The sequence below is a fragment of the Gambusia affinis genome, linkage group LG03, assembly GCF_019740435.1.
Source record: "Gambusia affinis linkage group LG03, SWU_Gaff_1.0, whole genome shotgun sequence".
NCBI lineage: Eukaryota > Metazoa > Chordata > Actinopteri > Cyprinodontiformes > Poeciliidae > Gambusia > Gambusia affinis.
The window spans coordinates 16,585,571-16,612,940 of record NC_057870.1 but is presented as its reverse complement, the minus strand read 5'-3'; the positions used below and the strand labels follow the sequence as shown (position 1 = coordinate 16,612,940).

Here is a 27,370-nt window from a genome sequence, read left to right as displayed (position 1 = left end):
GGATCATTTGGAGCAGAACTGTAAGTGTAGCATTGTTTTTAAAGCGTCACTCAAAGAATATAATTTGTGTACTTGCACTTAAGAACTGGAAGGGGTCTAACTGTTGTTTTGTATTTGTGAAAGATTGAAATAAAATCTACAATTACAAAACTTCACAATTCAACTTCACAATTACCAGGCACAAATATGTTTACACCAGTAATACCTCCATAGAACATTCCCATGCTGGTTGCATAATATTGTTCGAAAGAATTAACTTTTGTGCATTTTGAAAATATACTCAAAGAATGACCAGATTTGTGGCTGTCCATAATTCTCTTTCCAATATCTAGACAAAATTTGCTTTGTTTTTCCCAAGATCCCACACAAGGAATTGTATTCCTTAGCTTTTGTCTTAAAATAAACCTACAGTTAGCTCCAATTTGGGGCTTTGTGAAGGTGTAAAAAACCACAATAATCTTAGTGTATATAATCTTCTGACATTGGTGAAAAGAATTAAAAATGATCAAAAATAATTCTTTCTCAGGATTATTGCATCCGCAAATGCAAATAACCAGAGGTGGGCAGAGTACCATAAATTGTGTTCAAGTAAAAGTACTTATACTTCAACATATTTTTAGTAGCTGTTGAAGAAATTACTCAAGAGTAAAAAGTATTTGGTAAAAAGTCTACTCAAATACTAAGTAACTGATCAAATTATCATTAATAAAATATTTAAAAATTACATTATCAGATGGACTAAAATATAAAGGTAAGTGGAAATTTTGAAATTTTAAGGACCAAAATGACAATAATTCATGTAAATAACAAAAAAAAAAACAAAAAAACAAAATCAGACAAATAACATTTTACCAGATGAGTTTCTTTCAATAAAAAACTTAGGAAACTTTAGCAAAAACTGCAGATGTGTGTTTGTGTCTGGTAAATTTTTGGTTAAAACGTATTTGTTCTTTATTCAGTGAAATTACTCACAGTGGGTAGAGAATCCAGAAATTTTACCCAAGAGTATTGATACTTCATAATAAAATTACTAAAGTAAAAGTACAGTATAGTAACTTTTTTGAATATCAAAAAGTTACCCCAAAAAAGTAATTGAGTAAATGTGACTAGTTACTACCCGACTCTGGAAATAAATGATTATTCTAACTGATCGATTGATAGGTAGATATTACCGATGGATGTGTGTATGGTAATCAAAACTGTACAAACACAAAGGTTTAGTCTGATTTAATGTCAAGCATTGAAAAAAAGAGTTTATATGTCTGTTTTACACTGCATGTAAATGACTGCTTTCAAGTTAATGCCTCTACAGAACAATTACAACCCATAACCTATACCACAAACATTTTTCAGGAGTTTGTCTTGTAGATATCAATTAATAATGCAGTACTAAAATATTATTTGTGGAATAAGAAGAGTGGAAAAAATACATATTATGTTCCAATGAAATTTCATAGTGCAGTAGTTCATATTCTAACTGCCACATCAGTTAGAATATTATGCCAGAAACGAATCAGCGACCCTTACAAATGTTTTAGAGAGGTCCAATGTTTATTCCCACTTATAACAGTACAGCCACTGACCAATGACATTTACATAACTGCCCCGCCCTCAACGGGAGGCTTGACTGCGCATGCTCACGGAGTGTCTGTTGGTGCTCTCGCCTTCATTCAGCTACACTGAGCAACGGTGCGAAAGTCTACACACTCCGTTGTAAATTTAAGGTAAGATACAATAACTTTACTAAAGCTGTTGCTTCTTAAACTTGTCGGGGTGCCTGTTTCTCAGCGTAATTTGTAGTTGTTGACAAAGGTGCCTTGATTGTGAGTGAGAAACGAGTCACAGAGGGGGAGAGGGGACCACCGCAGACGCGTTACCAGGTTTTGATACTAGTTTAGGCCTGTGTTTGTTGTAATCAGTTGTAATAAATACATAAAAAATCCCTGCAAGCGGAAAAATGCTTCAAACCCACTTGACAAAAAGTGTTTTTATAAGTTTACACATTTTATTAGTTGCATTAATTCGCATCTAGATGCGCTCAAAAATAATAACTGGTGAAAAGTTTATGTTGAAGTATTGACTACATATTTTAAAGTATGGGGTGTATTTATGAAATGTCTGTTTCAGTGCATACAGGAGTTACCATTGGAAGACATCCCCCGTGATGAACATGTTCCCCTGAGGGTCAAAACGACAGGATGCCATAAATATTAAGGAAATTTAGTCATATGGAGTTCGCGAAGAAGCACAAAAACTAGCAAAACAAAGACTCTGATACTAAATTTAAAGCCGTGCTAAAGGATTTCATTATGTCTTTATAATGTAAATTGCTTTTAAAAATAATGACGTATATATTTCTAATAGTTTTTATGTAAATTTATGCTATTGGTTTTTATGTCGCTATCCAAAGTTCTGAAGTCAGGCTGCAGTTCTCTGTCCGTTTCAGATAAAATTAACTATTAGAGATGCAACAATTAGGCTTTTTCTGGCCGACCCCGACTTTTGTTTTGTTAGTTGGTTTTGTTTTCTTTCAAATCTTAACTCCTTTTCCTAATTTTGACAGATCCAGATTACTTTAAGTCCAAGGACTATTACATAAACATAAAAACAATCCTCCAGGTTATAGGAAATAACCAGATGTGCCAGAAGGTTTTCTAAAACCAGAGAGATTTAGCATGATGTTGTCAAATTAAGATATGGGGTAGGGCAGAGAGGGAAATGTTCAATGTTAATCGTAATTATTTAATCAAAGCTGGCAACTTCAGTATTTTTAAGTATTTTGGAGCAAAGCATGTATTTTGTTGCAGTTATGTTGAATTGATCAGGAGACATGTCCATAAATGGACAAAAAAAAATAATCCAGTACTGTTTAAAAATTGAATTAGACTATCAAAAGACCTGTAGCACATTTGTATCCTTCTTAGCTGTTTAAAGTCCGCAGGAAAAATATAGGAAACGGGTGGCTAGATCTCAAACAGCCATTAAATGAAATCAGTGTTCCTAACTTGTATCATATTTTTGTTCAGTATTTCAGTACTTCAGTTCAGTATGGTACAATTTTATAGTTTTAGTGAATTTTATAATTAGCAGCACTACTACTCTAGGATTTCTTTTAACATTTAACCTGCCGATCACTGATCAGAGCTGATTGAGGTGAATTTAGGTGACTGATTTCTGTCTCTTTAATGCTGATAAAAGGTGATGCTCTAACTATTATTGGGGCTAAATACCACAGGTAAACATGCAGAAGGGATGTTTTCAAGACTGGACACAGATAATAGTAAAGCCAAACACATCCAAAATACCACATAACATGGAGCAGCTTAAGTTCAACCTATAATGTGTTTGAGGATAATCTTTGCTGTATTTGGCCTTATCTCTCTGTCTCACACACAAACGCACGTTCCTTCAGTATATGCCACAACCACACACTACCTTGGTTATCTAGAGATTAGGCTGGTGTTGAGTAACTGCTCTTTTTACACATTTTATATTGGTTTTCCCCCGTCTCTCTCCCTCAGCAGATGTTGAATAGGTCACTTATTTTCTTAAAATCTGACTAATAGTTGCATTTTGCCCAAGAGCAATTCAACAATTTGCCTTTTTAGATGCATTTTCTCAGGTTTCAAAGCAACATGTATCAAAATAAAGAGACTGCTCCCAACAAATTATGTTTGATTGCCAACAACCACCATTTTGTGTTTGTGTCACCTTAGGTGTCCTTTTGACCTTTCAGTTAATTCTGGTTGTTGCCTAATTAAAGTGACACTGGAAGTGACAGGCCCACGTTCGCCTGCATCCACAGAGTGGAGGTATAATAGAGATAAACACGTGTATTTTATATGGTTTTATTTCAATAGGTTGATGTTTGATGAGGACACATGTTGACTGCCAGGTCATGTGTTGCAGTGTCATGTTTACTGGAGCTAAACTTAGCAGCCAGACAGACAAATGAAGGCCGTGAGGGGAAGGGGGGCAGAGATGGACAGTGTGAGAGGAGGAGTGTCTGTCGGCTGAAATGACAATGACTGACAACGGGTTGCATGCTGTCAGCAAGTATGCAGGTCAGCTAGCACACACTGAGGAAGCTGAGGGAGAAATTAGGAGCAACACTGGAGCCACAGGCTTTCTGACACCGACCGAAAGAGAATAATTTAAAGCTCAGCGACCCTGAAACCTCAGTGATGGGATGGGACTGGAGCAAAAACATGACAGAAAACTTTTTGCATCAGTTTAAATTAAGGTATTTACTTTGGTAGAGCCTAATAAAAAAAAAAAAAATTATGACCACTTTTATTTCCTTATTAATTTAATTAGATTTTTATTAAATATTGTCAGTTGTTAAGATGGAAGAAAAAAATTGTTTATGGGGAAAATAAGTTATGTTTGAAAGAACAGGAAAAGTGACCAAAATTCACATTTTACATGTTTTTATACTTCTTTTTGGGTCATCTTTGCTCCTAATCTAAACAGTTGTAGTGCAACATTGATGAAATGCTTTTTAAGGCCTGAATTATTGAAAGTTAAACCGATAACAGTAAATCTGACATTTTAGTTTATAATATGAACATTTACAAAGAGTGAAAAATATTTCCACTCTTATGTTTTGTTAGAAATTAATTTGACTAAAGGGCATTGCATACCACAAGCATCAGACGTTATGTTAAATGTATTGTGGTGAAGCATTTCTTTTATTTGTGTTTTTATGCCCCAACATTCTCAGATCTGTTCTGAAGCTTCAAATGTCAACAGTTCAGAAATTGATCACAGAAGTGCTGATCTGTACATCTCTAATAAACATACTTTACTCACTAACTTAAACTCTCACTGCTGGTTTGTCTTTGATGAAATATGAAAACATGTATGCCCTGTTACCACACTGAAATGTTAAAAAAGGTATAATTGTGGCGATGTTCTTGTATTTATTGGATTCTTGTGGGTTATATTAACTATCAAATAGCATGGACTTCTTTTTGTTGCTTTGTAAAAAGTTGCTAGTTTCAGAGTTTTTTACCAGATGATCAATGATCAGTGCTTAAATGCTCCAGATGTGGAATATAGTTCATAAAGAACTGTGCAGAAAGCCCACATACTGTTCTGCTGACCTGTGCATAATATTGCCACAGTTGCCATAAAATATGCATATATTCAGTCACTGTCCTGTGAGCTGAAGATGTCAGAACTATAGAGAACTTCTTGCCTTTCTCCTGTTCCTGTTGCTGTTTCCCTCATCTTGAGGAGACATGGAAGAGAAAGTGGGGTTTGTGGTGCTGCAGGAGGAGAAGACAGAAACGGGTGTGCAGGCAGAAAACAAAGATGACTGTGTGGCATGTGAGCACCACGCCCCTGAGGGTCACGGTAAGTGGCGGGGGTGCATGGGGAGAGACAGAGGAAAAATAATCATCAGGGTCCCTCGATCACTTTGGGGTGACGGCGCTGACCTTTGAGCCACTATTAAAGATTTTCCAGTTTCAGTTGGTCTGTTTCAGGCATTTGATTGGACTTCTGTTTGGGATACAGTGCCTGATGGGCAAAGTCCAACTCTTCTGCAGAAAAGACGATGGGTTTAAGGGTCAGGGCAAGGGGCAAAAGAAAGAAAACGATCAAGTCAAACATTAACCAAGCTTTACTGCGAGTGAAGGCGAAACAAAATTGCAAATGCTCGGTCAGAGTCACCTTGTCAGAAATGTCTTCTTACCTCTCAAGGTCATGCATGCATGCTAACTCAGGGGACCCTGATGACAGTGTGAAGCAGTGCAGCGCTGTGCAGGGCTCCAGCAGCATATAGCTGCTGACTGCAGAATCCAGCTTTTACTACTTAAGTTAGCTCTTCTGCACTCGCTTGGTCGTGTGTCTTTGCACATCATACATATTACAACTCCTCCTGTTCTGATGTGTTGCATAATGAAGGATTTTGTTTGTCATGCATTTTGTGAGTGGCAACAAGTTGTCTGTGGTCTGTGTGGTTCTGCATGTCTCAACAGGAGAAACGGTTTTATTAGTTTAATAATGGATGCTGGATTGTGATGGGATTGTTGCCAAAGAATCAATAGTTTCACATTGATGGGCTGGAGATGTCAGTCACACAGAGAGAAACCCGTCTGCTGGCTGGATGGCGCATGCTGAATGTTTGCTCTGCTTTCTGTTGTTTAGTGTATGGACACAAATGATATGCTTAGTGCTTAGTGTTCAGTTAAAACTATTTTGTTTTATTTCAGTCTCAGTTCGATGTGATTGGACTATAGTCCACACATGAGGTGAGGCCTTTCCTAAGATGAGATGCTTGACTTCAGTCTGATTGATCTGCTTCAAATGTGTCGTTGTCCTGTTAAAACATTCAACTGTTTCCAGTTTTAGACCATTATAGTTCTCTCTTTTTTTTTTTTAATTAAAAGTCTTTTAATACTTATTAAAAGACTTATTGCATTTGAAAAATAAACATCCACACAAATGTAAAACCTGTTCATCCAATTCATGGTTGTAAATTTCTGTTTTTTGAGTAGTTGTTTCTCCATGAAAAGCAATAAAATAAAAGTCAAAATCAATACCACATGCTAATGATGAGTATGTGCAAACTAAATTATACTATAACAATATGTAGAATATATCTAATTTTCTTCTAAACTTGCTTCAAAGGTCTGATTTATTTCAGTACTTTCTTAAAGTGGTTTTGGAAAGAAGATGCTCAATGATTCCTATTTTTTTAGTCACATCTATTTTTGAACATTTTATGCAATGTTTTCTGGGCTTGTTGCTACTTCTACTGATGTTTTTCCTTATGCTTCAAAGTTTTTTGTTTTTTTTTTTTTTAAAGAAAAAGCTACATTCAATTAGTAGATTTTCAAAGCTCGCTTCTCAGAACTGCAGAAAAATGCAACATTTGTCAGTAAAATGCTTCGGAAAGTACCTCCTTTTTGAGAAAACGGTAAAGTGGTGAGTGGATAAAGACCATTCTTCAGATGAACTGCAGAGGAAAAAATGGGCTTTGTTGAACGGTGGCCTGGAGATGGAAAAATGAGTCATCAAGCCCAAAACTTAACTTCAAATGGAAACTAAACATGTGGAGCATTTTGGTTTAGAAATATTTCTAATCTGCAATTATGCATCTTTCAGGAAAATGCAGCTTAGTGTGTATCTGCATGTTTTTTCTGTTAGCTAGAATTTAAATGTAGACTGGATGTGTTTCTGCAGGAACAATGGTTGTCCCCCCGGCGTACTCCGACTTGGAAAAAGCTGCCAAAGATATCTTCAGCAAAGGCTATGGTGAGTCACAGTACTGGATTAATGCACTCTGCATTAATGCAGGATTCTGTCTATATAATCAATCTGTTAATCAAGTTTATTTGTATAGCACATTTCAACAACATGGCATTTCAAAATGCTTTACATCATAAAAATACAAAGTCATTAAACAGACCTTCGGTAATTGAAGCATTACATTTTGTTAAGTGCCGTCATTACGCATCAGATTGTTGATTAATGTTTAATGAAACATAATCAATGTCTCATTGATTATGTTTCAAAAGCAACTATAACCAACTCAGTTTTTAGTTGAGATTTAAAGGCACTCAGTGTTTTGACTGTTTTGCAATTTTCCGGAAGTTTGTTCAAGATTTGTGGTGCATAGACGCTGAATCCTGCTTCTCCTCGTTTGGTTCTGGTTCTGGGGATGCAGAGCAGACCAGAACTGAGAGTCTGGAAGGTTGATACAACAACAGATCTTTAATGAATTGTGGTGCCAAGCTGTTCAGGGATTTATAAACTAACAACAGTATTTTAAAATCTATTCTTTGAGCTACCAGGGAGTTTAGAACTGGGTTTATGTGCTCTAACTTCCCGGTTTTAGTCAGAATACCAGCAGCAGCGACCTGGATCAGCTGCAGCTGGAGGATTGATTTGTAAGGCAGACCTGTGAAGACACTGTTGCAGAAATCAATGCGACTAAAACATAAACGCATGGATGAGTTTATCTAGGTCTCGCTGAGACATTAGTCCTCTAATCCTGGAAATGTTCTTCAGGTGACTGAAGGCCGACTTTGTAACCGTCTTTATGTGACTCTGAATGTTCAGGTCTGAGTCCGTCACTACACCCAGATTTGATCTCTAGTTTTCAGTTCTGTGATCGTTCAGGACTCATTTGCTCCATGTTGCACATGTTTATTTATTCTGCAACTTTTAGAGCCACGCTGCAGCCACAAAACACTCCAGCATTTCCTTCATTTCCTGCTTTTCTTTGTCAGGCTATGGAGTTGTGAAGCTGGATCTCAAGACCAAGTCTCAGAATGGGATTGTAAGTGGTTTTGTATTTATTTTTCAGTCATTAGAGTTAAGCATTTAACTTAAGCACTCTCTGTCTTGGACCTCATCTACTTCAAATATAATACGCTGGATGTTCTTCTTACTTTTATCTCTAAATTGCTGACATAAGGCATAAGTTTGTTTTTAGACATTGTGTGTTTTCTTTTAAATCTGTTCTTTCCAAACCATGCAGTTCTCTGCAAGAACATTCACATTTGTTACATTACAACCACAAACTATTGTGCTTTATTGAGACCAACACAAATGAGTACAAAATTAAGAAGTGGAGGAAAAGTAAATTGAGATGTGATGGGTGCAGTACAGAGTAGTTAGTTTTTGCCACACAGTTGGCCTGTCACAATAAGCATTATATCAGTAACTTGCACAAGAAATTAAAATATGAGCAAAAATTTCCATTTGTTGGCTTGTTTGTGTAGTTTGCTTAATTTTTAAAGAAATCCTTCCTGTAATGTTATTGAAAAGCCGCCATTTTGAAAAATGCCACGACCATTTGACACAATACAGAGTGGTTAGTTTGAACTTTTATTTATTTGATAAAAGTCTAAAAACTGGTAGTTTTTCCTGTTTTTCTGTCTGAGCCTGATGATTAATTTGTCGTGAAAGGCAGTTTTGTTTACAGAAACCTCAGAATCTGTTTTATTTATTTTTGTTATCTTTGATATTTAAAATGTCTTCCAGATACAGTGTTAAATATTCATTAGAAATGAAAATGTATTGATCTTTGAGCGGGTGTTCCTGCACAGTTATCATTACATTAGATGAAAATGGCTTTAAGACAACTATAGTATCGTTCATAGCAATAATTTCTGGGACAATTTATTGTCCAGCACCATTTGTTATTGTGAAAGGTGAAGCCACACGTATTGTTTTTATAACCTTCCCTGCTTGATCAACTTCTCCTCGCCTGCATCCCTGCCCTGATTTTTTTATGGTGTTTTTTAATCATTAATGCCTGTCAGGCCTTCACAGAACAGCTAGATTCACTCCTAGTGCCTAGATATTAATAGTCGACTTCTGAAGACTGCAAGTTGATTTTTTAAAGGGGCATTATTGTAAAAAGGATATAAAAAGAATGCATTGTCTTTAAGATCATTCAGATTATTATTTATAAAAGAATTATGAACCATATGCTGCTTTTCTTTTATTTTCCAAGTTTGTGCTACTTTTTTTTTTTTTTTTACATGAAAGCCCATTAAAACACATCAAGGTTTTGCTTATTAAATGTAAAAACAACTTTAAGCTTCATGGGCACATAAAGAAACATGCTTTATGTACGTTATCTTCTGTATCTGCGGAGCTGCAAATATTTCTTCAAACTGTTGCTCTCCTCCATCTGCTTTTTTCTGCTTCTTCTCTGCACCCTTCTGTTAGATGGTAAGACAGGGAAGGTCTGTGTGTGTTTCCTCAGACATGATGAGTGTCAGCAGGTGTAGCGGAGATTAGCCAGTGACGTGCACAGCTGTTTTCTTTCCAGCAATTACTAGTCTTCAGTAGCTGAGTTGCTATTACAAAATGTATGAAAAACTTTGTTGATATTCTGCTAATGTGGAAAAAGCTAATTTTCGCAGTTGCAATGTTTATGTTAAATAAAAAACGCAACCAAAATCAAACGTAAGTAAATTTGTTTATGTGATAACCCATTAAAAAAACATGCTGTGCTTTCATCCTCCTTTCACTTCCTGTTGCCCTCTTTGTCTTTTCCTCCAGCAGAAACATCCGTGGGATGTGAAAAAAAAAGAAAAGGAAAAAACGTGTTTCCATTGCAGTTTTACGAGATGCACTAATTTTGAAACAGCTGGCTCAAAAACGTTTTATTGGAGAATGTTTCCATTAAGTGAATTATTTTCATAATTCTAATTTGCACCATTAAATGGTCAATGGCAACACAGACACAGCTGCAGCAGTAGCAGACAGTGTTCCTCCTTAAATCCACTCCACCAGCCTCTCCCTCAGTCCTGCCTTCACTTTTCCTCCACAGTGATTCTCCAGCTTTCACATAATGGGCCATGTACTCTTGACATGGCGCATGGTTTCCCACCACTGTTTATTTTCTCCTTGTTCGCTTTCTCAGTCTACTAATTTGTGATTTTTTTTCCCCCTTTCTCATTTCATTTTCCACTACTTCTTCCCTATTTGTCCCTGCAGGAGTTTATCTCCTCGGGCTTCAGCCACACAGACACAGGGAAGTCAGGAGCCAGCCTGGAGTCAAAGTGCAAAGTGAAGAATCTGGGTCTCAGTTTCAACCAGAAATGGACCTCAGACAACACTCTGATCATGGACGTCACCATGGAGGACCAGGTTGAGCTCAAAGTTGTTTTGTGAAAAGCGCTGCACTCAGAAGTTGAAAGAATGATCTCACTGGTTGTCTCTTGTGTCTTTAGCTGGTTACAGGGCTAAAGCTCGGATTGGACACATTGTTTGTTCCCAGCACCGGGTAACAATGATCCTGTTCATGCTAAAACTGCAAAGTTAAATTAAACTTTACACTTATGCTGTCCTGCTGTCTGTTTAGCAAGAGGAGTGGCAAAGTAAAGAGCGGATACAAGCGGAACCACATGAACCTGGGTTGCGACCTGGACTTCGACAGGGCCGGTCCCACCGTCCATGCGGCCGCTGTGCTGGCCTGCAGCGGCTGGGTCGGCGGCTGCCAGATGGCCTATGAGATCGCCAAGTCTAAATCGACTAATTACAACTTCGCCTTAGGATACCATGGCCCTGACTTCCAGGCGTTCATCCATTTGTGAGTAAGGTTGTGCGATGCAGACTTAGAATTTCACTGCGATATTTTGTAGTACTGTTGTTATTCTGATTTTAAAAATTATTTATTAGTTTCTTTTAGGTGACTGTCTGGTTGTGATTGCATGGCACAGTATTCATAGCATCACAAACACAAATGCAGTTCTTGAAATAGGCTTCTTACTTAAAGAAGTGAGCCTTAGATAAACTCACTCCACACAGTGACTGCATTTAAAATTTACTGATATTGTATGGATGAAAAGATAGTGGAGAAAATAGTAAAATTTTTCTTTTAGAAAAAAAATCACTGGATGTTTGTAGCTCTTGTAATGAAATTGAAATGAAAGGAAACGCAGGAATTAAAAGAAATTTCAGTGGTAAGAGTTACTAACTTTAGTCAGAAAATGCAACCAGGTATTTAATTAATGTGCTACACTTTTAAAATGCTAGGGGTGTCTATTAAATGTCTGCTGGCTTCTATTAAACTTCTATTTGGGTTTCTAATGGCATCTGGTAGACAGTAGATGAAGCTGGGAAGCCTGTGATTAATGACCAAAACAGCTTTCCGTACCTAAATCGCTCCTGCTTTCAGGTAATAATTCACTTGGGTTTTGGTTGTTTCTTTTAGTGCTTTTAAAAAATGTTTTTAAAGTCCTGAAATATAAATAAAATGAATTAAGGACTATATTCTGATGATTCAAAATTTGTTATATTTAAAATTAACACAAAATATGAGGTCCAGTAAATTGTATTACTAAAATATGATCTAAGAAAAACAAAAACCTACTTGAAATCCTTAGAAGTCTCCCTTCTACTTAAATGTTTCTGATAAAGGAAAAAGTGGTTTCTATAGAGACACTATAGAGACACTTTTTAATTTTTTGGTGTGTTTGTTCTTACGTTGTGCTTGGGTCTTTTTGTTTCAGTAATGACGGTACAGAGTTTGGGGGCTCCATTTACCAGAAGGTGAACAAGAACTTGGAGGCAGCAGTGAACATGGCCTGGACAGTGGGAAGCAACAACACACGCTTTGGGATTGGAACCAAATACAAGCTGAACAAGGACTACTCCCTGTCTGTAAGAAATAACACACACAGCACATTTTATTTACTGGAGTTACAAATTCATGTTATGAATTACATTTTGTACAAAATCACAGGAGCTCCACTTAGGGGATCCTCTAAAATAAGTGAAAATGTCCTTTTTGAGTGTTGAGAAACTTTTAATGTGTTTATGCACACAAACAAGGAGGTTGATTTCAGTTCCGCTTCTCCGCTCAATGAAGACAATGAAAATATTAAAGCCGAAAGCTGCGTCGGGGGCCCTCACCACTCAGCGTAGCTCCAGCCTCCTGGCGAACGCAGGAGCTCCAGCGATGCCGTCTGCCAGGCGATACACACTGATGCGATCAGCAGTGCTCCCTGATGATGCACCAAAAATCTGGTGCAGATATTCTGTTGTGTTGAGGAGATATATGTGGTGGAATAAGCTAGGGGGCGCAATGGAGTCAAATTACAATTCAATGCTATTGGGCTCTTTAGAGGTGAACAAAGGTCATACATATCCAGTTTGGTCCAAATCGGATGATCTAGGTGTGATTTAGAGATGACCGTATGCTTATGGCGAGGGATTGCAATTCGCCATCTGGCCACGCCCACACGGTTCAGCCAGCAGTCAGCATTGACAGAATTCATCATCATATCAGTTGGCACAGGATTAAACCCATATGAATCATAGAGTAAAAGTAAGACATGGTAGAAAAAACAGATGACTTCCTGTTGGAGGGGGGCGGCGCTAAGGTGATGTCATCAGTTGAGCATGTAAAGAGGGCAAGTCTGTAGTGAGACATAGGAAGTCTGATGAAGCTGTGACCTTGGTAATGGAAGTTATTGCACCTTGTTGTTTCATGGCGAATAGTCAAAGTTTGACACTTAGCCACAGCCACATGCTTTGATGTACAAAAAATCCTGTGATAACTTTTGACCTTCAATGCCTCAGGACTCTGCTGACTGTATCTTAAAAAGCTGTAGGATGAGTTCGATCAGATGCAATGTCAATAAAAAAGAGGAAAGGGCGGCTTTGATCCAAAATGGCCGACTTCCTGTTGGGTTTGGACCATGGCTCCAGGAGACTTTTTTTGTAGGTCCTGACAAGATACACATGTTTACCAAGTTTCATAATTCTGGATTGAAGTATGGCTTGGGGTCTGATCATTTAAAATATTCTAGGAGGTGCTGTAGAGAAAATAGGCGACGCCCATCAACGACTGTTATGGACAGTTTCACCAATTTTAAGCTCTTTCAGAATGAGCTGCTTTTGGGCGTCTTGTCACTTTAAATCCAAATAAGCTGCTGCTGGAACTCTGCCTGGGTTGCTTGGAGACAGAATGTGCTTTGCTGGGTTGCTAGGTAACAGTGCAGTGCCTGTCAATTGGAAGAGGATTTCTGAAGCAGCTCTTTTTCCAAACACAAAAAACTTTAACTTATTGTGAAAAAGCAGTTGCGTGTTTTTCTGTTTGTTTGTTTTTTTCCTTTTAAGCGCATGGACTGTTTATAAAGTATTTGGAGACCCAAATGGAAGTATAAAAATGTGCAAAATGTGAATTTAAGAATAATTCTAATGCCTTGAATAAGGCTGACTTTTGCCTCTCCTCACAGGCAAAAATCACCAATGCCGGCATCGTTGGGCTTGGATACATACATACCCTCAGGCCAGGTTTGCCCTCTGACATTTTGAATGCTACTTTCAGCAGAAACGACTCTCAAAGAGCAATCACCAGTTACCTGAAACTCACTCCCGATGCTCTCCCCATGCAGGAGTGAATCTCACCCTCTCTGCGATGATCGATGTGAAGAAAGTCAGCTCCGGCGGACACAAAGTCGGCATGGGGTTCGAGGTGGCGGCGTAAACCAGAGAACGGAGATGGGAAAGGAAAAAAAACAAAACAGCCCCAAATGTGACGACACTCAGCAACACGTGAACACATCACCCCTCTGAGTCCAACACACGCACACACATGCACAGATACACGCTCTTTGGCCTTAACCTTGATAACCTCCAAGACCGACAGTACTGTAACTGTCACCCGGTCCTAATTTATTTTTTCATTTTAGTATATCTATGACTTTCAACTCAAACCTAAGAGCGTATTTTATCAGTATGCGGCAAAACAATACAATTAACAAATAAAAGTGCACTTTTAACTTGAGCATTTGTGTTTCAGACAAGACGCAAGTTCTGAGGCATCTTTTCATTTTAACTGTCTGGTTGGTTTAGTTACGTTCAGCTGGATTATGGTAGGATTAACACAGGCTGCTTGTTTGGAGTGTTGTGGTTTTGTTGCATGATTTTAAGACTTTTGTGAAAGTTTGTACAAAACGGATGCAATAGAAACCGGAGAGAAAGATAAAACCTCCTTCTCTGAGCCTGAGAAACTGACTTTGATTCTTCCTCCTGACCTCAGTAGCAAACTGTAAATCCTCAGCTGCCTAAATGTCTGTTTTTCAGATCTTTTTTGGTTAAAAAAAAAACAAAGGGATTGATTGATATTTGGATTTCCGTGTCAACTCATCCTCTCATGTTTCAGCCTTTGTCACATTTCACAATTGTACTGTTGAAGTATAGGAAGTATTAACATATAGAACCTCAAAATAATTTCATTGAATGAGTGAAATAAAGAATGTCAAACACCACAATCTTGTTGATTTGTTGTCTTTTTATTATTAAGTCTTAATTTATCAGCCACAGAAGAAGTTGGCCTAGTTGGGGAAACCACCAAGGCTCCATCAGTATCATGATCCACAAAGAAGAGTGTTTTACAAAAACTATTAAACTTACCTTGTGCAGATGCAAATGGACAACTTCAAGATGGACTTGAACTTTCAGCTGCTCACATTGGAAAGCTTTCCAAATAAAAGTTTTATGGTAAAATGAGACAAAAATATTGAAAATGATTGTAGAGTGAATGTGAGGCTCCAAACTTAACGTACCAAACAAGCATGCATAGAGGTGGTAGCATCATGCTGTGGGGATGTTTTACTACCAAAGGTGCTGCAGCACCGCTTCTAGTCGGTAAAATTCTTCTAAATTCTTCCTCAAAACTTGGTATAAAATGAACAAATAGAGCTTCTGGAACTCAAAAGTCTTTAAATATTTGGAAAAGGCTCAATCTTTCTGATGACCAAAGCTGGAAAAACTAACCTACATAGTGAGAGCTGTTAAATGAAAACACAGAATGTTAAATTGTCAGTATCTGGTTTATTTCAGATTGTGTTTATGAGTAAAACTGTGACAGAGAGGACACCACATTTATAGAAATGTGTTACCAAAAGCATTCTTTCACTCAAAACATAAAAATGAGTTAAAATTAGTACAAGTATAAAAATACCTCTTAATTTCTTCTAGTAAACACCTGAAATAATAAATTGGGATTAGAAGATATTTACAGGGCTAGTGGTATAAAGTGTGTAATAACCAGTAATTTTATTTTTAATTTGGGTTAAAAATAAAGCGTCTGTTAAAAAATTATTGTAAGAAGACACACCATAGGGTGGATTGTATTTGTATCAGTGTACATAAGAGGAATAAATCCAGCATAGAAATGGATTGCCTTACATTTCTGCATAAAATTATTTACATTCACCTTACAGGATAAAACTGAGGATAAAATAATTTTTTTTTTTTTAAGTGTTTGTAGATGTTAAAACCATTGCGAAAGAATTTAAAAAATGGTCAATCTCCTGGTAAATAAGTATTTTACAAAATAAACCCTAGAATGTAAATTTTTTAGATTCCATATTCCTGGAAATGTGGGATCCCTCCGATGAATCTCAGTTAAACTCGAGAACTTGTTTCACATCGTCCTGTTGGTACAGTCACCGACCACACGGAGGCAGCAGAGAGTCACGTTTAGGCAAATTCACTTTCAGGAGAGGTCGCTGGAGAAGCTCTGCTCTCCTCGCAGCCAGGTCCATTCCTTCAGCATCTAGGAGGAAAAAACAAACAAAATAAAAACATTTTCACCATTCCAGCAGTACATTAAAGAACAGCAGGCTCAGTTCTTTCAGTATGAGTGGACAAACCTCCATGCTGCTCTCTGACTCCTGGATGGTTTCGTGCAGTAAACTCTGAAGGCGACTCTCGAACGTCCTGCTCTCCTCCACTAGAGACTCATCCCTGCAGACACGCATGATTCATGGCGTTAATACTCTTATCACAACTTGTCTGTGACTGTATTGCCAGGAAACCGGACTGCATGCAAGCATGAAAAATAAAGCGATGGTAGGAAAAAGGGACTTTTTCGACTCCAAACAACGCCTTCACATGTTTTCTGATGAGTTGATATTCTCAGGGCTTCCTCAGAGAGCTCAGTGTTTACCAAAGCCGCATATGGTTGAGGAGTCGTTACTGATTAAGTACTCACTGCTGCTGCAAGCTGTTTCTAGGGGTCAACAGAGGAGGCACCGATGAAGGAGTCCGGAGTCCATCAGGGCTCCCGCTAACAGGGCTTCGAACTTTGCTCTGCACAAAAAAACAGAAAATGCTTTTTCACAATCGCTACAGCAGGTGCTGTAGCTGAATATTTGTGTCTTGATTGTACATTTGGATAACCAGCCGCTTCTTCCTGCTCCTGTTTTACAGATTGTTTTCTTAAAATTTTAATCATTCAAAATAAATCAGATATTGTTTCGTATATTTCTGTCAAATTAATTGAGTGTCCTTACACAGGCGATTTTCAGCAGGTCCCAAAGCTCCTTCTGTCGTTTCTCCTGCAGACCCATCAGGACCTGTTCGCTCTCGGCCAACTTCTGGACCACTTCCTCCACCTTCGGCAGCAGCTCCATCACACGATGGCGACACATTGCAGTCTTACTGCACACACACGCACACACAAAACATTTTAGCAACTAGAGTGGCTGTTGTTGGGATTTACCTGTGCAAAAGGTAACCATTAAAGGTAACCTGTTATGCTCTTTGAACAGGTTAGAACAGGTCTTATGGCAGAGCTGCACCGATTGCAGTTTTCTGGCCTATCACCGATTACCAATCTTTAAAAAGCCTGGCCTGCCGATTTCGATTTAGGCTGATACCAATTTTCTGAATGTCTGAAATGTTACTAGATAAAGCAAGAAAGTTGCAAATATGTCAACAATGGGTCAATCTATCATTCAACCTTCTCTCACGGGACAGCAGAAGAGGACAGTTGTTAATTTTTAAACTTTTGCTGAAGCAGGTAAGATCAGCTTCACATGCAAGTATCGACCAATCACTGGTCCCTAAAAATGAGGGAAATCAAAAATGATAAATCGGCTGGTTGATAAAATCGGTTCACCCCCAGTCTATGAAACATGTTCAGTACATTTTTAGCACAAAATCATTCTTAGATCAGCAGATTTTAGTCTGCTCAGTTCTGCCTATTTCAAGCTTTTCACTTTAAATCAAAATAAGCTGCTGCTGGCCACGCCCCTCCTAACTCAACGTTCACACCCATACATAAAAATGACTACAAACAGATGGACAACTGTACATCTTTGAAAAGCAGAAGTGGAGCCTCCTGCACAACCAACATGAATCCAGCAAGTGATGTCTGTATGGTAAGTCAACTACGAAACACTTGTCTTTTCCAGCAGCCATTGTACAGCGCATGCTGAGCTCCAGTTGACCAAATGTGCTGCAGCTCAGCTGCAGTGCCTGTTGAATGGGACTTAAGAATCAGAAAGTTTTAGAAACCTCTAAAACTTTCTAAAAGTTATAGCCATTTCTAAATGGCTAAAACTTTAAACTCAGGCAGTTGAGGCCCAACTGCAAGTATAAAAACTGGCAAAATGTGAATTTTACATAATAGGTTGCCTTTAACCTCGCACATATGAAGACTGCATTATGATGCTAAAAACTAGCTAGGAAGTGGATGGTTTTGCAGGGTTTTACAAATGCAGTGCATCTGCTTGTGTGTTAAACCCTGAGGTTACTGGGTCGGGTGTGATGGAGGATTCTGGTATTACTGGTAGTGAATGCATCATGCAGGGCTTGGTTTGGTCAAATAAAATTAAAGCCACAACCTGGTTGAGTCCAGATGCTGGTCTGGTTCCAACCAAAAAATCTCAAATATGAGAAGAAATCTATGATTTCCATACCAGTGCATAGAAACAATCAGGTTACTTGTTCGCAGAAATGGGTTTGTGATTATTTAGTTCTCTAGTTTCTATGTTTGTTTTTGTTTGTCCCGTTAGATCCCCCCCAGGCTTCTTGTTTCCACTTGGTCTTATTAGTCTCACTTGTAATCACTCTCCTCTGTATTTATTCTGTGCTGGTTATCCTGACTCTGAGTTGTGGTTGCCTTGCTTTGTTTTGTCACACGTCTGGGTTTTGTCTGAGTTGGCATCATTAAATTCTTCATTTTTGATTCAGCTCTGCCTCCTGTCTGCATTTCAGTCCTCCTTTTGAATAAACACAGAAGAATGTGGCTTTAGCAAAGATTATTTTTATCGTGATCAGGGCCGGAGTTACAAGAATGTGGGCCCCTGGGCTGGAAAGTGTTTTGGTGCCCTATCCAATCAATCAATCAGGTAAATTTGTTAACACATTTCAGCAACATTATAAAAACACAAAAATGAAAAGTTATAAAAGCATCATTGAGAAACCCAATACATTTTGTGGAAATGCAATCATCAAAGGAACCATCCATTTTCTACACCCTTGACAGGAGGGTTGCTGGTTCCTATCTCCAGCTACGTTCCGGGCGAGAGGCGGGGTCACCCTGGACAGGTGACCAGTCTGTCGCAGGGCAACACAGAGACATACAGGACACACAACCATTCACACACACACTCACACCTAGGGAGAATTTAGAGAGACCAATTAACCTGACAGTCATGTTTTTGGACTGTGGAAGGAAGCTGGAGAACCCGGAGAGAACCCACCATGCACAGGGAGAACATGCAAACTCCATGCAGAAAGACCCCGGGCCGGGAATCGAACCCAGGACCTTCTTGCTGCAAGGCAACAGCTCTACCAACTGCGCCACTGTGCAGCACCATCAAAATAATCAATACAAATCAAATATGTTGGTAACTGTTCCAGTGAAGTGATTATGTTTCAAAAGCAACTCTGAACATGCACTGATTTTATATGCTTATTTTTTTATATGCATTCATTAAAACATGAAAAGATAAAAAAATAAATATTTGCAATGCCATGAAGTTATTTTTTTCACCTTAACAAGCCGGTGATTAAATATTCTAGAGAAATGTAAGCAAGTTCTTTTGTGATTATCATGACTATAATTTATGCTATGATAATCATAAATGGGTAATGTATTTCCGTTAGTTAGTCTGTTTCTTGGCTAATAAATGCACAGGCAGAGATTAGATTAGTTAAATTACATGTGAATCTCAGTGAAGTACCTGAGGACTGTGTAGAAATCTCTGAGTTTCTTCTCGTAGAACTGCACCGCCTGAACCATCAGACGGGCCGCCTCTGTGCCGTCTCCAGACATCCGCTGGTCTGAGGAAGGAAAACCAGAACGTTGTTTGCTTACATTTGCAGAGACCCAGACGAGTGCTGATGCTTGAGAAAAAAGAATAATAAAAAAAAAACCTCTGGGTTTTTCTCTTAGTTTGCGGAACAACTCCATGGCTTTTCCTTCCCTGAGGATTAGAAAGCAGAAGTGAGTCTGAGCTGAAGGAGAAGCTTTTTGGTTTTATTTTTTAAACTCTGGGTCAGACTCACAGTGTGTCCAAAGTCTCGCCGCTCCTCCATGGCTGCCTCTGCACATCCACGATGTCTGGCTGCAGCTTCATCATCTCCTCTTCCAGTTCGGTCACCTGGGCCTTCAAACACACACATTTTAATCCTTTGAACAATCTGAATACTTCTTACATAGACAATGAAACACTCCAGCATACCTGACCACAGCTCAGGGCAGTTTGCTCCATTTCCCTCCAAACGCTCAGAAGTTTCTCCGACGCTTTAAAATGTAAAAACATACAAGTGATTTCAGTGTCATTCTGGTCGTTTGGGATAAATTAGCTCCTCTTGAGGTGAAATGTTGATATTTCCTAACCTAGTTCAAAGGTCTGTAAAATAAAAATATAATGTACCGATCCCTGTGGCCGTCTGCTCATTGTACTTGTCCATGTCGATGTGAAGGCTGGTGTTGAAGAAATTCAGCTTGGCTGTCAGCCGCTGGTACATGGAAACCATCTCAATCTTCTGTTTGGACAAAGTGGAGTTGTGCCGCAGGAGGCTCATGCTGAGAGAAGAAGAAGAAGCAAATGTTCTTTCTGCATGTGCATAAATCTGTAAATGGTGTGCAAAAACCTTGGTTCATTTACCGCCTTAACCTAGTTTGTATTTTGTTTCCAAAAACGTAAATATAATCATGTGATATTTTAAAGTCGTCTTGTGAAGTAAGCTGAAAGTTAACGTTAAAACTTGAGTTAAGCTTTAACTTAATTTAAAATTTTAGTTAATTTAAATAACTTAAGTTTTAACTGAACTTAAGTTAAAACTTGACAGTGATTTAACTTCATTTAAAATTTAAGAGTTTAAGTTAAGTTTTAATTTAAGTTAAACTTAAACTATATGATTAACTTTAATCTTAAGGCTGTTTCCTGATGACAATCTTTACTCTCCTTTATTTCCATTGCATTTTTTTGGGGGAAAAACAAATAAAAGGGTAGAAATTTACCCCAGAAAAAAGCCCTGGTGAGGGTTCAGATCCGACTCTCAACCACTGGGGTAAAAGTTTACCACAAGTATTTCCTATAAATATTTCAATCCTGCTGTTTAAATTGGAGAAATAATTTCCAGGACCTCCCTTTAGTTTCCATAGCAGTAAAACATAAATCCGGAGAGGTTTAAAACTTTTGCTCAGTTCTGTGTAGATTAACTCGTGTGTTGGACCTACATGGCAGCTTTCTGGCCTTGCTGCAGCCGCTGCCAGTCTTCCTTCAGGGAGCGGATGGTGTGCCATACTTGGCCGCAAGTCCTCCTCAGCTGGCTGTACGGAAGAGAAATCCTGGGATCTTTTTCTGCGACAGAGACAAGGAGCAGGTTTCATCAACTCAAATTTTAAACATTTTTAGATCTTTTTAATAACATTCAAAAACTATATCATGACAGATATGTACAAAAGAAGTGTTGGGAAACCAAAACTGTGCTAACTAGCTAGCTAGCTAGAAAGCAATATGCTAGCTAGCTTGTTTCTATGCTAGCAAGCCTTGACAGGCTTCAGTCACGTTTCAGCCTATGAAGATGTCTCAAACTGTTGCCTGAGTTGACACTTTCAATGGACTTTTAATGCTATTTTAATGCAACTTTGCTTTTAAAGTCATTATTTAATCGAAAAATGCAAACTGGACACTTTTAATGCACTTTTATTGCAACTTTACATTAAAAATGTCATTGTTTACCAAAGGACACTTCATGATAACAGTCATAAATATTTATGGAAGCTCTTTCATGGTCTTGACAGTTGTTATATCTTATTTATAACATGCCAGTCTTCTGCACACCCTTTCAAATAAAGTGTTACCAAAAGTCTTGTGACAGAAAACCTAAATCATCTTTTGGCAAAAAAGAAGTGGTAATTTTTTGTCTTGCAAAAATCACTTAGAAAACAAAAAAAGAAAGTGAAGACATAGGCCATTATTTTAGGAAGGTAATGATTGTCTTATAGATACATTAATTGAAGACTTTTCAATACCATGTGTAGTTTCTGGTGCAAATATCTTAGTAAATTTGAATTAAGACAAAACTAACTTCAAAGTAACTTATCAGCAAGCTATAGAAGTTTGTTTAAAGAAAATAATTTCTTAATACTCATGAAAAAGTTCCAATGGGAGATTATTTCACTTATAACATGAGAAAATTGTCTTGTTATGGGTAAATTTATCTGCCACTGGAACTAGTAGTTTTTCACCAATATTAAGGAATTATTTACGTAAAACAAGCTGTGATGTCTTGTCAGACACTTATAAGTTTGTTTTGTCCTAATTCAAGAGTGATAAGATATTTGCAGTAGAAACAAGAATAAGATTACTTGGTAAGAGTTGGCATTTCGCATTGTGCATGGACATCCTGAGGAGGTTCCAGGACCTTTCTGCAAACCGAAGCATGCTGAGTTTGCTGCTGTGTACTTACGGATGAAGCGGATATTTTCTGGAAGTATCCGAGGACTAAACTGGGGCTCATACGTGCAAGAGGAGCAATCAAACAAGAAAACAAGAGTGTAGTCTGTTCGTCGACCATCTACCTCCTGTAGAAAAGCAAAATAATGTGTCACAGTCTCAAGGTTTGACGCTACACTTTGCTTGTAAGACGTCGTTACCATGTAATCCACTGCGGACTGAGAGGCGAGCGCGTTTGGCTCCAGGACCAGCCCCGCTTCCAGCAGCAGCTCCTGATGGGCTGCAGGGATGTTGGTGTCTTTTTCAATCCTCAGCTGAAGGTTGGCTACCGTCTCGTCGTCCGAGATGGCGTATATCAGGATTTTAGCAGACATCATGTTCAGGACATGAACCAGCTGAAGAGACGGTATAAAATGAGGAAAACAAAGCCGGATGCAAAAGTAAAAGTGGTTCTCTGCTCACCTTGAGCTGCAGTATGGACTCCAGCTGGTGGAAGCAGTCGCTGGGCGTGTTATTGGGGTCTTTGCCTCTCTCCTTTGGCGACCATTTTAACATGAGCTGGAGCCACTTTTCCAGCCTCTCTGATAACAGACTGTCAAACAGACAGAGATGAAGATGAAATCACATCGTTATGTTTTATAAAAACAAACACAACGATTTTCAAACACTAAACCATATTGACCTTTTTTTTTTGTTTTAAGTCAACAAAACTATTTCCATTTCCTTTGAAATCCAATAATGAAATTTTCTTTTCAAAAACTGAGATTAGTATTTGACCAGGGTTAGACCAGATAATGTAATGGTTTTAATTCACAGCATTTAATTTAACTGGAAGGACACCAATAGATTTTAAGGAAACACTTCAAGCACAACGCTGGCGGCTGAAAACATGTCACAATATTTCATATCAGTCAATATTGATAATTATTGATTAGTTTTCTGTTAAATTAGTGACCTTTCCTGTTTTATTCACTGTTACGACCCGGCTCGACTGGTCGCAACAAAAAACTGGGGGGACACGGAAAACAGGCAGTGTTTTAAACCTATAAAAGGCATTTATTTTAAAAAGTAATAGAATGTCTAGGTGTCGGAATCAAATGGCAGCTTGGATGGAGCGATCATGACTGGTCCCCTCACACCAGGAAGTCCGGACCCCAACCTGGTCTGGTCTGGATGGCTGTCTGTCTGCGGCGGCTTGCTTCTGGGGACGCGCTACCCAAGGACGAGCGCAGTGGACGAACTTGCGGAGGACGAGAGCCTGCTACCAGGGGCAAGCTTGCAGAGGACGAGAGCCTGCTACCAGGGGCAAGCTTGCAGAGGACGAGAGCCTGTCATGAATGGAACGGCGCTCCTTAAATACCACCCAGGTGGCCGGATGATGGAAGCACCTCCCACTTAGAGGACCTTAATTGATAGGTTAATTGACAGCATAGCACACATTCCAACCGGACCGCACAGCAGGGCCGTCACACCCCCGCCCATAAAAAAGCAGGTTCTATACGGAACCCTGCGCCAAATTCACCAAAGTGTAAAGTAAACCCAGCCACCCTTAACATATTGCTCTTACCCACGTTATACTCAGCCGGATTCGTTTAATGTACAGGTTTCTTCCTCTGCTCACTCTCTAGACCAGCAACTGGTGCACTCAGAAGCGTCTTTAAGGCACACAGAAAAGAAACAGGGACAAAAACAAGCACAAAAAAAAAACACGTGCTACAAGAGTGGAGCGCGAGATAACGCATCAGCTATGACATTGTCTTTTCCTTTAATGTAATGAATATCCAGATTGTACGACTGCAGGAACAATGACCAGCGAATCAAACGCTGATTTGGACATTTCAGGGAAGACAGGAACGTCAGCGGATTATGATCTGTAAACACCACGATGTTAGCGCCACCACTTAAATAAACATCGAAATGTTTTAGGGCTAAGATCAGGGCGAATGTCTCCTTCTCGATCACGGAGTAATTCAACTGATGCTTATTGAACTTTTTTGAAAAATAACTCACCGGCCTGCCAATACCCAGATCATCAGTCTGTGTAAGGACAGCTCCAGCCCCCACGTGACTGGCATCCACGTAAAGTTGGAAAGGATGTTTAAGACGTGGTGCAGCCAATACAGGAGCAGCACAGAGGAGCCTTTTCACCTGCTCAAAAGCCTGTTGACAAAGGGTAGACCACTCAAACTTTACATCTTTGCGCAGCAAGTTTGTTAGCGGCACCACCACAGATGAGAAGTTTCGACAAAAACATCTGTAATATCCCACCAGCCCAAGAAAACGCATTAGCTCCTTCTTTGTAGCTGGAACAGGAAACTGCTCTACCGCCTGAACCTTTGCTGCAACAGGGCGGACCTCACCTTGGCCAACCACACGACCTAAATAGGTAACAGTCGCTCTTCCAAACTCGCATTTGGCCAGGTTGACAGTTAACCTCGCCCCCGCCAAACGAGTGAAAAGCTCCCGGATGCGCTCCACGTGCTCCTCCCATGTGTCAGAGTACACCACCACGTCGTCCAAATAAACCGCACAACCAGTCATGTCACCAACCACTCTATTCATTAGTCTTTGAAACGTCGCCGGCGCATTTCTCAGACCGAACGGCATTACAGTGTAAGAATACAAGCCTGTAGGTGTAACAAATGCCGACACTTCACGTGCGCGCTTTGTCAATGGCACCTGCCAGTAACCCTTTAAAAGGTCAAATTTACTGACGAAGTTAGCAGAACCCACCTGGTCGACGCAATCATCCATTCTTGGCAACGGAAAACAATCTGGTTTTGTAACAGCATTAAGCTTACGAAAATCTGAACAGAAACGTAAAGTGTTATCAGACTTTGGGACCAGAATACATGGCGATGCCCAACTGGACATACTTGGTTCTGCAATCCCATTTTGAAGCATATAATCCACTTCAGCATCCAAGTGCTTGCGCTTCTCCAGATTCACCCTGTAAAACCGCTGCTTAATTGGTTTAGCGTCACCCACATCCACATCGTGTTCGATCAAATGTGTGCGACCAGGCGTGTCCGAAAATAGACACGGAAAATCCCCTATCAACTCTGCTAACTGTTTAGCACGACCTGCAGGTAAATGAGCCAACAACGTGTCCAATTTTCCCAAAGTTTCAGAATTTTTAAGACGCCCATGAATCAGAGAGCTGTCCACCACATCGCTGTCATCCTCCACAGGTGACAGTGCGCTGTCCGTGGTGCTGAAAGTCTCGCTTCTCCCAGCAAGGTTGTTTACGGCACATGCAGGCGTGGCAACATTACACGGTGACTGGAATAAATCATCACGAGCGTAATATGGTTTTAATATGTTGACATGACATAACTGGGTTTTCTTTCTCCGCTCTGGCATAGATATTAAATAATTCTGATCGGAAACCCGATCCAGAACTGTATATGGACCAGTGAATTTTGCCTGAAAAGGAGAAGTCATAACTGGACACAAAGCCAACACTTGATCACCCGGCAGAAATGTGCGCACCTCCGCACGCCGATCAAACAAGCTTTTCATTTTTTTCTGCGCCATAGTCAACTTCTCTTTAACGAGTTCCCGTGCCAGATACAAGCGTCTTCTAAAACCATTAACATAATCAATCAAATTTTTCGGTGGAACAGGCTCTTTCAGCCCGTCCGCCACCACAGACAATGGACCCCTCACGGTGTGCGCAAAAACCAATTCATTTGGGCTAAACCCGGTGCTTTCCTGGGTTACCTCCCTGGCGGCCAGCATCAGCCAAGGCAATCCTTCCTCCCAGTCACCCGCCAGTTCTGTACAGTAAGCGCGCAGGAGAGACTTCAGAGTCTGGTGGAAGCGCTCTAACGCCCCCTGACTCTCTGGATGATACGCTGTTGCTTTACTGTGTCGTACCCGTAACTGTTTCAGAACCTGAGTGAACAAATGTGATGAAAAGTTAGTGCCTTGGTCAGACTGTATTACTTTAGGGATCCCAAACACCGAAAAGAACTGAGTGAGTGCACGTACCACCGACCTAGCTGTTATTGTACGTAATGGATAAGCTGCTGGGTAACGTGTAGTTTGACACATCACAGTGAGCAGATATGATGAGCCAGCCTTTGAGCGGGGTAACGGGCCCACGCAATCGATTATCAAATGCTCAAATGGCTCAGATGCGGCAATAATTGGGCTCAAAGGAAACGGTTTCAAAACTTGATTGGGCTTGGAAATGACCTGGCAGACATGACACATTTTAACATAAGATGAAACGTCCTTTTTCAGACGGGCCAGAAAAAATTTCTCAGAACTCTGTCATACGTCTTACGTACACCAGAATGGCCAGACTCGTCATGAGCAACTTTTAACACTGCGGAGCGAAGTTTAATGGGAACCACTATTTGAAATACCGGTTCCCCCACAATGTCAACATGTGGTAACCATTTCCTCACCAACAACGAGTCCTGCAGGAAGTATCCACATGCACAGTCCGTTATTTCACTCAGCGGGCGAACCTGATCGAAAAGATTCTTCAAAGAAACATCGGCTTGCTGTTCCGCGACAAACTCACTGCGAGATAGAGAGATCGGAAAATTGGACAAAGGCAATTTAATTTTCCTTGCACATTTGTCCTCTTCCTCGCTTTGAGCGCGCGCCATGGCCCTCGTAACTGCGCATGCGGTAAATACATCTGCGAATTCTCCGTTACTCTCAGACTGAGAAGTGACTTGCTCAATGGGGTCCGATGTAACCAGCCCATCTAACGGCACAGAATCCGCCCACAAACGCGTTCCAGCTAAACCGTTTCCCAAAATCACAGAAACGCCCTCAATTGGCAAAGCAGGGCGCAAAGCCAATTGTGTGACACCAGTAAACAGTTCGCACTCTAGAGACACTTTATGTAACGGAACAAACATTACATTTAATCCCATTCCCCGAATCGGGACACAGGCACCCGTCTCAGACTCAGCCGAGAACGGCAACACGTCTGCTCTAATGAAAGAGTCAAACGCTCCCGTATCTCTCAGGATCTTTACTCGAACCTTTTCTTCGCCATTTAGCAGCGACACAAAACCCTCACGAATGAAAGGCAAATAGGAGACACCCACTTCAGAAGAACGATCTTCCTTCGTGTCCTCCAAAGAACTCCGCACCGGCGCAGCCAAACCTACTCCTTTAGGAGCAGTTTGAAACTTTTTAGTTTCAACTTTCAGCCGATGACA

The 27,370-nt window shown here is 39.7% G+C and overlaps 2 protein-coding genes across 4 annotated transcripts in view; one reads left to right on the top strand and one right to left on the bottom strand.

Annotated features, from left to right (window-relative positions):
• Positions 1–1,623: 1,623 nt before the first annotated feature.
• Positions 1,624–14,747, top strand: vdac3 (voltage-dependent anion channel 3). Of its 3 annotated transcripts, XM_044108420.1 has the most exons (10): positions 1,624–1,724; positions 5,242–5,358; positions 7,192–7,263; positions 8,241–8,290; positions 10,465–10,617; positions 10,701–10,753; positions 10,832–11,059; positions 11,982–12,132; positions 13,713–13,770; positions 13,872–14,747. In XM_044108420.1, the coding sequence occupies exons 2-10, from the start codon at positions 5,244–5,246 to the stop codon at positions 13,961–13,963; spliced, it is 972 nt and encodes a 323-aa protein (XP_043964355.1). In that variant the 5' UTR covers positions 1,624–1,724; positions 5,242–5,243; the 3' UTR covers positions 13,964–14,747. The 3 variants fall into 3 exon arrangements, with proteins under 3 accessions (XP_043964355.1, XP_043964364.1, XP_043964370.1); XM_044108429.1 differs by lacking the exon at positions 5,242–5,358; XM_044108435.1 differs by lacking the exons at positions 1,624–1,724; positions 5,242–5,358 and adding an exon at positions 6,237–6,257.
• Positions 14,748–15,292: 545 nt separating this feature from the next.
• ikbkb (inhibitor of nuclear factor kappa B kinase subunit beta) overlaps positions 15,293–27,370 on the bottom strand; it is a 32,630-nt gene continuing 20,552 nt past the window's right edge. Inside the window, exons 10-22 of the mRNA XM_044108407.1 lie at positions 22,647–22,776; positions 22,385–22,579; positions 22,198–22,312; positions 20,963–21,086; positions 20,154–20,305; positions 19,959–20,020; positions 19,783–19,883; positions 19,651–19,700; positions 19,458–19,557; positions 16,779–16,926; positions 16,478–16,575; positions 16,137–16,230; positions 15,293–16,039 (exon numbers count right to left, since the gene is read on the bottom strand). Coding sequence (XP_043964342.1) covers positions 15,980–16,039; positions 16,137–16,230; positions 16,478–16,575; positions 16,779–16,926; positions 19,458–19,557; positions 19,651–19,700; positions 19,783–19,883; positions 19,959–20,020; positions 20,154–20,305; positions 20,963–21,086; positions 22,198–22,312; positions 22,385–22,579; positions 22,647–22,776 — 1,429 coding nt within the window. The 3' untranslated portion in view covers positions 15,293–15,979. The remainder of the gene's footprint in view (positions 16,040–16,136; positions 16,231–16,477; positions 16,576–16,778; positions 16,927–19,457; positions 19,558–19,650; positions 19,701–19,782; positions 19,884–19,958; positions 20,021–20,153; positions 20,306–20,962; positions 21,087–22,197; positions 22,313–22,384; positions 22,580–22,646; positions 22,777–27,370) is intronic.

What these genes read in the sequence shown, in the direction of transcription:
- vdac3 (XM_044108420.1), top strand. Translation starts at nt 5,244, where the DNA reads ATGGAAGAGAAAGTGGGGTTTGTGGTGCTGCAGGAGGAGAAGACAGAA. An exon ending in TATCTTCAGCAAAGGCTATG is followed by an intron (nt 7,264 to 8,240) that starts GTGAGTCACAGT and finishes TTTCTTTGTCAG; the next exon opens with GCTATGGAGTTGTGAAGCTG. An exon ending in TTCCAGGCGTTCATCCATTT is followed by an intron (nt 11,060 to 11,981) that starts GTGAGTAAGGTT and finishes TTTTTGTTTCAG; the next exon opens with TAATGACGGTACAGAGTTTG.